This window comes from Tupaia chinensis, unplaced genomic scaffold (assembly GCF_000334495.1).
Source record: "Tupaia chinensis unplaced genomic scaffold, TupChi_1.0 Scaffold000273_1, whole genome shotgun sequence".
Classification (NCBI taxonomy): Eukaryota; Metazoa; Chordata; class Mammalia; order Scandentia; family Tupaiidae; genus Tupaia; species Tupaia belangeri.
In genome coordinates, this window is record NW_006159755.1 from 2,314,976 (window position 1) to 2,326,385 (window position 11,410).

An 11,410-nucleotide genomic window follows, 5' to 3' on the forward strand; every position below is an offset into this window, starting at 1 on the left:
ATTGATGCTTTACATCCCTGCATTTATATTAAAAATCTACACACAAATGAAAGTGGAAAAACTGCCAGTACCCAATTTCTGTCCCGTTTTCCACCTCGCGATCATATGCTTAGGTACCTTTTGACCCCATGGGGGAAAAAAAATCTACAATTCAGAACTACCAATAATAGAAGGAAGAGAAAAAAAATTTTTTTTTTTAACAATGAAATTATGGTGGATTCTTAAGCACGTTCTCCACGTATGCTGCATGCTAGCTGCATGTCTTTTGGCATAATTGTTACACGTTTGGCATGGATAGCACACAGGTTGGTATCTTCAAAAAGGCCCACCAAATAGGCCTCCTGCAAAGCACCAATAGCTGTGCTCTGGAAGCACAGATCTGTTTTGAAATCCTGAGCAACTTCTCGCACCAGACTCTGGAAAGGAAGTTTGCAAATCAAATTCAGTGGACTTTTGATAACATCTAATTTCACGGAGTGCCACAGTACCCGGCCTGTCACCATGACGTGTCTTCACCCCTCCAGTAGAGGGCACACTCTTGCAAGCGGCTTCTGTAGCCAGATGCTTCCTGGGTGCTTTACCACCAGTGGATTTGTGGGATGTCTGCTTTGTAGAGCCATGGTATAGAGACCTAATCACTTACACCCCTTCTGCAGCTGGAGCTCAGTAAGCTAGAAGCTGCTCCATCACATTTAGTATTGTCGATCTTTTTGTTTTTAATTGAACTTTATTTATTTATTTATTTTTAAATTTTTAAAAATTTGACTAGTGAGGGACAGAGTGAAAGAAAGAGAGAAGAGAACTGAGAAAGCAAGCCACCAGGTCCAGGACTCGAACCATAGTCAATCATGTGGGAGTCCAGCACCCTTAATCACCATGCCATCTGTTGGCTCCATTGTCGATCTTAGTCATTATGTTCAATGAATAATGTTGTCTCCTTATGTTTTATCATATATGTTTAAGAATTATTTAATTTATTTTTTAATTTGCTATAGGGCACACGTGCTCACTAGAGAGAGATGGAGAGAGAGGGAGAAAGCAAGCCACCAGGTCCAGGACTCGAACCACAGTCAGCTATGTGGGAGTTCAGCGCTTTAACCACCATGCCGCCTGCTAGCCAGCTTTTATTTCTAAATCAACTCTATCAAGATACTTTTTTTTTTTTTGAGAGAGAGAGATTTTCGCTATGGGGTGTGTGCACTCACCAGCGAGACAGAGACAGAGAGAGATAGAAAGTGAGAAATCACTCCCCCTGAGGAGATGACCACACCATACTCCCTTCCCTTTCATTCTCCTCTTGGGATTTTGAGTACACACATACACACACTTGGTCTGAGTTTCAAGCCTCTGGTTCCAGGACTTGGACTGCAAGTCATGTGGGAGTCCAGCACCTTAACCACTATACCACCTGCTGGCCCTTATTGAGATATAGTTTACAATAAAATGCATTTTTTTTTTTTAAGTTTGCTATAGGGTCTGCGTGCTCACCATAGAGAGACAGAGGGAGAAAGTGAGGAAGTCACCTGCTGGAGAAGATAGCCATGCCATAATCTCTTCTCCATTCTCCTTTTGGGATTTTAGACACGCACTCATACGTGCCTGGCATTTTCCCCAGTGCAGGGTCCAGGACTTGAACTACACAGTTGGCCATGTGGGATCCAGCCACTTAAACTACCAGGCCACAGGCTGGCCCTTGCCTGTTTTTTTATTAACATGATTTCCATTACCTCAACATCTCCTTAGAGTTTTAATTTGGATTTTCCTCCTGACTAATGAAATTGGACACCGTTTTACATATTTATTCACCATTTGGACAGCCCCTTTGAGAAATGAACTCTTCAAGTCTTTTGTCAGTTTTTCATTTGTCTTTTTTAAAAATGTTGTATGTTTCTTTTCTGACTTTAGACCTGTTTTTGACACTTTCCCTTAGCTATCCCTGGAGTTTTGCTTTATCCCAGACTGTCTTATAAATACATTTGTCACACAGCTCCTTACATATTTTACCCAAGAGAAGATGTAGGCCCCACGTCTGCTTCCCCCCTCACCACCACCAGAGGGCAGGACGCCCTGGGTCTGATGCACTTCACTTGGCAGCAGGTGTGGAAAGGCTGGGCCTGGGCGGGGGTCCCCCTGCACCTCACTTGGGCCCTTCTCCCCCACAGGCTGAACTGATGAGTAGCCTCATCGAGTACTGCATCGAGCTGAACCAGGCTGCCGAGCCCGCTGTCCCCCAGGAAGGTGTCTCTGGGCCCGGCTCCTCACCTCCTCCCACTCAGCGCCCCGTGCTGCGGAGGCAAGGCAGCGTGGTGTGCAGCCGAATCCAGCATCTCTCCACCATCGACTACGTGGAAGACGGTAAGCCACCCCCCGTGTGTGAGTGCGCACACACGGGCACGCCCCAGGGAGCTCCCAAGGGCAGGGAGTTGCAGATCCAGCCCCTGGGTGGGTTGACCTCCACCTGGCAGGGGCTGACTGAGAAGAGCCTGGGCCTTGGCTACACAAGCCTCTTCTGTCCCTTCTCACTGCACATTGTCCAGGAGGTGGAAAACTGGAAACTCCCCAGTGTCTGCTCTTGAAGGTGTGGGTTGATTTACAGCGGGGCCACATCCTGTGGAAGTCAGCGCGTCTGGTAAAAATGTGTACCCTAAGTGCCAGGTATCCTGGGTCAGGTCCTAGACAGAAGACACTGGAAAATGTCACTAAAGAAAACTGAGTGAAGTCCGAGAGTCTGTATAATTTAGTTAGTAATACTGTACCAGTGCTCATTTTTTAGGTTTTTATTCTTTTCTTCTAAGTTCATTTCTTGAGTCAGAGAGAGAAGCCTCCCCATCAGGGTCTTGGCACTGCTATCACCTAGCATCTGCCAGCCTAGGTCAAGGGCACATGCCTGGGATATTCAAGGAGGTCTCCAGACACAAATCAGCAACTTCCCACCTAGAATTGCTTCACACAGTGTCTTTTCTTTTCTTTCTTTTTTTCTTTTTAGAGGTTTTTGCCATAAGGCACATATGCTCCATGGAGAGAGACAGAGACAGTGAGAGGGAAAGTGAAAAACCATCCCCCTCGGGGGATAACTGCAATCCCTTCTCCATTCTCCTCCTCGGCTTTTGCATGCCTACCAGATCTGGGACTCCAGCTGTAGTTGGGCATGTGAGTGCAGCAATGTAACCACTGTGCCACCTGCTAGCCCTCAGAGTGTCGCATTGTACCGTTGCATCACTGCTCCATTTCTTAGCTTTTTTTTTTTTTAAATAATTGCTTTTATTTAATTTTATTGATTCACTCATTTATTTTAATTTGACCAGAGACAGATAGAAAGAAAATGGGAAAGCAAGCCACCAGATCTGGGACTCAAACCATGGTCGGCCATGTGGGAGTGTCCAGCGCCTTAACCATCACACCACCTGCTGGTCCCACCTGAACTTTTTTTTTTTTTTCCAGAGATTTTTTTTGTGGGGACCAGCAATTAGTGTAATGGCTATGTCGCTGGACTCCCACATAGTTGACCGCGGTTCGCATCTGAACCCGGTGGCTTAAAACTCGCTCCAGGTGTATGTGCGTGCGTGCCCAAGATCCTGAGAGGAGAACGGAGGAGAAGGGATTGCAGCGTGACCATCCCCCCTGGGGGGTGATTTCTCGCTTTCTGTCTCTCTGTCTCTGTCTGGCGAGTGCACGCGCCCTATAACAAAAACCTCTCCAAAAAAAAAAAAAAATTTTTTTTTTTGCTATAGGGTGTGTGTTCTCACTGGAAGGACAGAAAATCACCCTTGGGGGGTGGCCATGTACAGTCCCTTTACTCTCTCGGGATTTGGGGCATGCATGCACACTTACCCAGTGTGAGTTTCAGGGTGCCAGGTCTGGGACTAATCCACAGTCAGCCATGTGGGAGTCCAACTACGTAACCACTATGCCATCTGCTGGTCCCGGCTTTTAATAATTCTCTTTCTCTCTTTCTCACTTGTGAAATGTGAAATTAATTAATTAATTAAAATAAAATAAAGAATTCTTTATAAAAAGAGAATGATTTATTTGGGGCCAGCAGATGGCGCAGCAGTTACATTGCTGGACTCCCACATGGCCTACTACAGTATTCAAGTCCTAGACCTGGCAGCTTGAGTATCACGCTGGGAATGGCCAAACTGTAATCCCTTCTCTTCCTTTTCCTCTGGGATTTTAGGCACACACGCACATGCACATGCACCAGTGTGATTTTCAGGCCACCAGATATAAGACTCGAACCATGGTTGGCCATGTGGGAATCTAGTTCCTTAACCACAGTGCCACCTGCTGGCCCCCATTTCTTAGCTTTGACATAGTAATAGGAGATGTTAACATTAGGAGAACCTGTCCATGTGTGTAAGGAGGGAGAGACCCCTATCTATGATGATCAATCACCATAACCTTGGGGCTGGCAAGTGGTGTGGTGGTTAAGGCGCTGGACTCCCACATGGCCAACCATGGTTCAAGTCCTGGACCTGGAGGCTAGCTTTCTCACTACCTCCTCCCAGTCAAATTTAAAAAATAATAATAATAAGTAAAATTAAATAAGTAATTTTTAAAAATCACTGTAACCTTTACTTTTTCCTTTGTACGTTGTTGCATTTAAATATTTACCAATGAGCATGTAATTTGCATAAATTTTCATAGTTAAAAAACTTGTTTTAATTTTTTTATGTAGTGTCTGTGAATGAGAGAGAGAAACACCACCCCCAGTGGGGTCCTCACACTGCAGCCCACTACCTCAGCCAGCCCCAGGTAATAGGCACTTGGGTGCTCAGCATACGTAAGGAGGTCCCCAGACACTAACCTGCCCATTTGGGACTCCCTTATAGAACATCACATTTTACTATTGTGCCACCATCCAGCCCTAAATTTTTATTTTTTATTTATTTATTTTTTTAGAGAGAGAGATTTTTTGCTATAGGGTGTGTGTGCTCACCAGAGAGACAGAGAAAGCAAGAAATCACCCCCCAAAGGGGGATGCCATGCCATGGTCCCTTCCCCTCCATTCTCCTCTTGGGATTTTGGACATTCACACACATGCACCCAGTGTGTTTCAAGCCATGACTTGAAACCATGGATTTGAACTAATCAAAAAAACAAGTATTGGCAGGGCTAGCAGGTGGCATAGGGGTTATGCCAGTGGACTCCCACGTGGCCAACCATGGTTCGAGTCCTGGACCTGGCAGCTTGTAAATCACACCGGGCACACGTGCATATATGCCCAAAATCCTGAGAGGAAAATGGGGAAGGGATTGCAATGTGGCCACCCCTCCTCGGGGGTTATTTCTCACTTTATCTCTTTCTGGTGAGTATGCTTGCTGTATGGCAAAAAAAAAAAAAAAAAAAGGTGAGCATTTTTTTTTTCAGTTTGCCAGAGGGCATGTGCACTCATCAGAGAGAGTGAGAAAGATGAGAAGTGAGAAAGCACCCTCCATGGGGTATAATCATTTTGAAATTCCTTCTCCACTTCTGCCTCTTTGGGATTTTGGGGCATGCACACACATGCACCTGTAGGCCACGTGGGGTCCTGCCACCCTAACTGCCGGGCTACAGGCTGGCCCCAAAGCAGAGTTTTCTGTAAATGCTGTTTACCATGGCTGGGTCGTTCCTCGACTTGGTGGTAGCACAGTCGTTTTCACTGTTCCCTATTTTGGACAGTAGAGTTATTTCTAGTTTTCAGCTATTGTATTATAAACAGCTAACTGGCCTGGCCTCGTAAGGAATTTGGGTCCCACATGGCTAACTGCAAGGTTTAAATCCCAGCCCAGCAACTTGAAAAGCATGCCAGCTCAAGATTCTGACAAGATGGGGAGATGGAGGAGCAGGGATTGTGGCGTAACCACACCCCATTGGGGGGAGTGCTTCCCCCTTTCAGTTCTAGCCAGCACATACACCCTCTGACAGTTTTTTAGAAAAGAAAAAGATGCCAGCAAGTAACATGGTAGTTACGGCCCTGGATTCTCACATGGCAAACCACTGTTCGAGTCCCAGACTTGGAGGTTTGAAAATCATACCAGGCTTGTGTGCTTGTGCACCCAGAATCTCAGGGGGAACATGGAGTAGAAGGGATTGCAGTGTAGCCATCCCCCATGGGTAGGTGATACCTTACTTTCCTTGTCTCTGTCTCTGGCAAGCGCACATGCTCTGCCCTATTCAGAAACTTAAAAATAAACAAACAAACAAAAACCCACAGACCTGTAGTTAAATCCTTATTTGGAATCTGAACTGTTTCCTTAAGATAAATTCCTAAAATGAACTTGCTGGGTTTAAGAGTATGCACAGCTGCCTTCCAAAGAGGTTGTGCCCACTTGTTCTCTGAACAGAGCAGCTCCATCAGCCTTCTGCACCCTCATCCACAATGGGTCTCACTGTTCTCAGACAGAGAGAGAATTTTTTCCGAGAGATTTTTGCTATAGGGTGCGTGCGCGCGCCAGAAAGACAGAGAAACAGTGAGAAAGAAAGCAGGAAATCACCCTCCATGGTGGATGGCCACGCTGCAATCCCTTCTCCTCTATTCTCCTCTCAGGTTCGTGGACATGCACGCACATGCGCCCGGTGTGAATTTAAGTCACTGGGTTCAGGACTTGAACCGCGGTCGACTACATGGAAGTCCAGTGACATAGCCATTACGCCAGCTGCTGGCCCCCAATTTTTTTTTTAAATGTTTTTGCCACAGGGCATATTCACTTACCAGAGTCAATGAGAGAGAACGTGAGAAATCAGTCCCCAGGGGTGATGGCCACACTGCAGTCTTTTTTCACAAGTCTGGCATGATTTTACAGCTGCGGGGTCTGTGACTTGAACTATGGTTGGCTATATGGGAGCCCAACACCATAACCACCATGCTAACTGCTGGTCACCTTGGCTTGATTTTTCTTTTTTAATTTATTTATTTTACATTCTTTCACTGAACGTCATCACAGCATACAAAATGTGATTTCCCACCCAGAATACACTGTAAAGTGGCTTACTCATACATGTTATCATCAACAAGTAAATTTCCATTTCCTGTTTTTTTTTTTTTTTGAGAGGTTTTTGCTATAGGGCACGTGAGCTCGCCAGAAAGGCGGAGAGAGACAGAGAGACAGAAAGCGAGAAATCACCCCCCAGGGGGGATGGCCATGCTGCAATCCCTTCTCCTTCATTCTCCTCTCGGAAGAGGAGAATGCGCCCAGCGTGAGTTTAAGCCACCGGGTCCGGGGCATGAACCACAGTCGACTACATGGGAGTCCAGCAACATAGCCATTAAGCTAACTGCTGGTCCCATTTCCTGTTTTTTTTTTTAAAGATATATATATCTTTTTTTTCTTCCCCTATTTCTTATCCTCTGCCATCTCCCACCCTCCTCCCATACTGTCTCTGGTATCTACAGTTGCTTTCCATTCCTCTTTTCCCCCCACATTTTATTGAAAAATATGGAATGCTTCACAAATCTGCGTGTCGTCCTTGCCAGGGGCCATGCTAATCTTCTCTGTATTGTCCCCGTTTTAGTATGTGTGCTGCCGAAGCGAGCACTTGGCTTGATATTTCTAACCCATGAGGATTCTTTTATCTTATTGAGGTTCACTTTTAATCAGTTGTGTATGTTGCAGATATTTTATTTCTTTGGTCTGTTTTGAACAGCGTTAGCAAAAGCCCCTTAGCACAGCTGGCCCAGCGTCAGACACAAACCCATGCTAGGGTTTGTGAGGCAGCCACTTGCCCCATCCTTCCTGTCCCTGGGGCAGAGCTGGGGGCAGGTGTTGAAGCTCAGACAGCAGGTTTGAAGGAGGAGCTGAGTCAGACAGGGCCCGGAAGTAGCCATCCCGCTGCAGCCAGACCCGCTCTCTGGGGCTTGGATCTCTCACTGGAGAGAGCTGCCTCCTCAGTGTTGTTCTTGTTCTCTTCCAGGCCAGGGCATCAAGCGGGTGAAACCGAAGCGCACCACGTCTTTCTTCAGCAGGCAGCTCTCGCTGGGCCAGGGGAGCTACACAGTGGTGCAGCCCACTGACAACCTGGAGCAGGGCTGAGGGCGGCCCCCAACCAGGCCCAGCCCTGTCTTCCCTCAGAGTCCAAGGCCAGGCTGCCTTAGTCTTGGGGAGGAGGGCTGCCTCAGGAAATACTTTCAGACCATGGAGAAGTGACTTCTGTGCCTGAGACGATGCCCGGGCCATGCAGAGCTGGCTGCGGGGCCTCCTGCAGGATCCCTCTTACAACCTACTCTCTCTTCTCCTGGACCCTGGGCCCAGCTACTCTCTCAGGACCAGGAGATCAGGCCCCGGCTCTCCTCCCACCCAAAGATACACCTGCAGGCCCCTTTCAAGAGTATCCCATGCTCTGAAGTGACCAGTGGCAGCTCTGATGGCAGGGGACTGAGGAGTAGAGCTTGGGGCTGCAAGTCCAGTGTGTGGCCCTTCCTCCCTGGACCTTGGTGACCACATCCCCCCATTCCCTCTGCTGGCATTCCACCTGCATGGCACTCTAAGGAGGGCCGGAGAGGGCCTCCCTGGATTGAAACGGATGGTGAGAGCCCCCCCGCCACACCTCCCTGGATGAATTAGGACTGGAGGGAGCAGGGCAGGGTTGGATCAGAGGATTCCGCTCAGGTCTCCCTTCTGGGCAGGAGGCACTGACCAGAAGGAATGGACCCTTTTGTTAGCCTTCGGTAAAGTCACTATGCTGGGGAGTGACTGTCCTTTGGACCGCCAGGCCCACCAGACCCACCCTCCACATCTGGGGAAGGCTTCCCAAAACCCCCTTGGTGTTGCCCTCATAGAAACCCCAGTGTTCTGGGGCCTCAGGTTTTCCTTTCAGTCCCTTTTCATCTGTTTTGGTTCCCTGAGGCCTGTGAACTGCAGGACAACTCAAGGACACGTCCTCACTAACCTCAGAGCTGTTGGCTTTCCTCCAGAGACAGCGCCGTGGGTGTCCCTGGGGCCAGCCCACACCCAGGACCACCCCAGCGACACAAGACAATCTCTTCTTTCTGGGGGTACCGGAAAGGCGGTTTTGGAATGAGTGCTTGGCTTTGGGCTTCCCCGCCTTTCCTGTGTCTTTTCCCACGGAGCTGGGCCCCTAAGAAGTGGGTGTTCCCAGCCCTGAGGCTCCTCCTGGTGGGTGGAGGTCCTCACAGTGGCTTCGGGGACTTCCCACAGGAAGGAGGCAGTCCCATCAGCACAAGCTATTGTTCTGTGTTCCCTTCCAAAGGAAAACCGGGGGAGAGGAAGCTAGCCTCTTCTGCCCCAGCGCTCCCTCCCTGTGCCAGCTGGTGAGCACTCCAGGCAGTTCAGGGTGGGCCTGCCTCCTGGTGACAGGGACCTTGTTACTTGTTAGTACGCAGGGGGAGAAAGGCCCGAGAGGTGTCCCCAGCCAGCCTTTTGAACTGTCAGGGCTGCAGGGAGGTGTCCATTGCCACATCTTCCCTCCCTGGAGTCAACTGACCTCAGCCTTCCAGCCTGCTGGCTCCAGCCATCTGGTTACCTGTCTCACTGTTTTGATTGCAGGTCAGTTCTCACTGATGGGTGGACCAGACAGCATGTGTGACGTGGGTGGCGTGCGTGTATTTGTGTGCGCTCAGATGACACGTTTGTACTCTTCAGCCTCTTTCTCATAGCTCTTAACCATCCATTGTGCCTTAACCTTTTCTGCCTGCCCTTTGGGACAAAGCAGTGTTTTACTAAATGCCCTTTGAATGTTCTCATTCTTTTGTACCATGTGACTTATTAATAATAAAATCTGTTTCTAGCAGACTTTGGAATGGTTTATGCTGTGAAATAACACGGGTCGTGTTATTAAACTTGCAGCCAGGTATACGCCCTCGGGGCTGGCCTAGCCGAACACTAAGGGAGAACCTGGAGGGAAGTTGGGTTTTCTTAAACTTCTTTTTTTTTAAAGAATTATTTATTTATTGGGACCAGCAGTTAGCGTAATGGCTATGTCGCTGGACTCCCATGTAGCTGACCGCAGTTTGAGTCCCGGACCTGGTGGCTTAAACTCACATGGGGCGCGCGTGTGTGTGCGCCCAAGATCTCAAGAGGAGAATGGAGGAGAAGGGATTGTGCCATGGCCATCCCCCATGGAGGGTGACTTCTCACTTTCTGTCTCTCTCTGTCTCTCTCTCTGTCTTTCTGGTGAGCACATGTGCCCTATAGCAAAAACCTCTCCCCCCCCAAAAAAAAAAATTGAGTTATTTATTTATTTAATTTCATTTGTTGTTGTTATTTTTTAATTTGACCAAAGAGATGGGGGGAAAGCACAAAAGCAAACCACCAGGTCCGGGACTCAAACCATGGTCAGCCATGTGGAAATCCAGTGTCTTTAACCACTATACCACCTGCCAGCTCCGGAGTGAAGTTTTCTCATCTTGGGGGTTTGTCAGGGACTCCCAGGCCATGGTGGTCCGGGAGGGTCTTTAGGGTTCATACGGGAACCAAAGGAGTAGCTCCATGGGGAGAGGGGGGAACAAGCCCACGATGGGCTTGTCCTGTGAGCCTGTCACATCACTACCTGTTAGAGCACCTGCTGCCAGATTGGGTGTGCTTTCCAGGTGCCCTCACACCCGGGGTGGGGACGTAGTCCTTGAATGGATGTCAGTGCCCCAGAGGGGCCAGGAGGCTTGGGCAGGGAAGCAGTTTGTTCTTAGATCCCCTTGTCTGCACCTAATTTGAGGATGGGACAGCACCGGGCCACCCTTGAGCACTATGACTCCAGTCATTGGGGGTTAGAGCTCATGCTGGCGAGATGAAGGAGCAGCTGCGTGCCCCTGCAGCAGTGAGGACCTGGAGTGTCCTGACCTCGTTCCCTGTAATATTCTCTGCCTGGCCAGGGTCAGTGCAGGGCTGCAACCAGGGCACTCGAGCTCCTGACCTTTGCTGGGAATCATGATGGACCCATCTCACAGGTTGCTGGTGTAGACGAGGCACTCGGTAGGTAGCCTTAGCTCTTTCATCATCTTCAAGTATGCTGTGTCTTCAGAGAGGTCTTAGAGAATGTGTATTATGAAAAAATGGATTTCGGGACCAGCAGGTGGCATGGTGGTTAAGGCGCTGGACACTCCCAACATGGCCGACCAGAGTTTGAGTCCTGAATCTGGTGGCTTGCTTTCTCACTTCCTTTCTCTCTCACTCTCACCCTCTGTCTCTCTCTGGTCAAATTAAGAAATAAATGGCTGAATAAATTTTAAAATTAAATAATTAAAGAACAAAACTGGATTTTGGGGCCAGCAAGTGGCATGATGGTTAAGAAAGCTGGAGTCCCACATGGCCAACCATGGTTTGAGTCCTGGACCCGGCAGTTTGCTTTCTTGTGAAAGCAAGAGAGAGAGAGAGTGAAATTAATTATTTATTTTAAAAACTGGATTTCTGTGGAGCTGTTTTTTTTTTTTTTTTTTTAGGTTTTTTCCAAAGGCTATGTGTTTTCACAAGGGAGG

At 48.3% G+C, this 11,410-nt stretch overlaps 1 protein-coding gene and 1 non-coding gene across 2 annotated transcripts in view; one reads left to right on the forward strand and one right to left on the reverse strand.

Moving 5' to 3' along the window:
• The window catches only part of FRMD8 (FERM domain containing 8), a 30,700-nt gene extending 20,971 nt beyond the window's left edge, over window positions 1-9,729 (forward strand). The window contains exons 10-11 of the mRNA XM_006149892.3: window positions 2,163-2,355; window positions 7,894-9,729. Coding sequence (XP_006149954.1) covers window positions 2,163-2,355; window positions 7,894-8,012 — 312 coding nt within the window. The 3' untranslated portion in view covers window positions 8,013-9,729. The remainder of the gene's footprint in view (window positions 1-2,162; window positions 2,356-7,893) is intronic.
• LOC114008024 (U6 spliceosomal RNA) lies at window positions 7,413-7,518 on the reverse strand. The gene has a single exon (XR_003549590.1). It is a non-coding gene; the product is annotated as a U6 spliceosomal RNA (small nuclear RNA).
• Window positions 9,730-11,410: the final 1,681 nt, after the last annotated feature.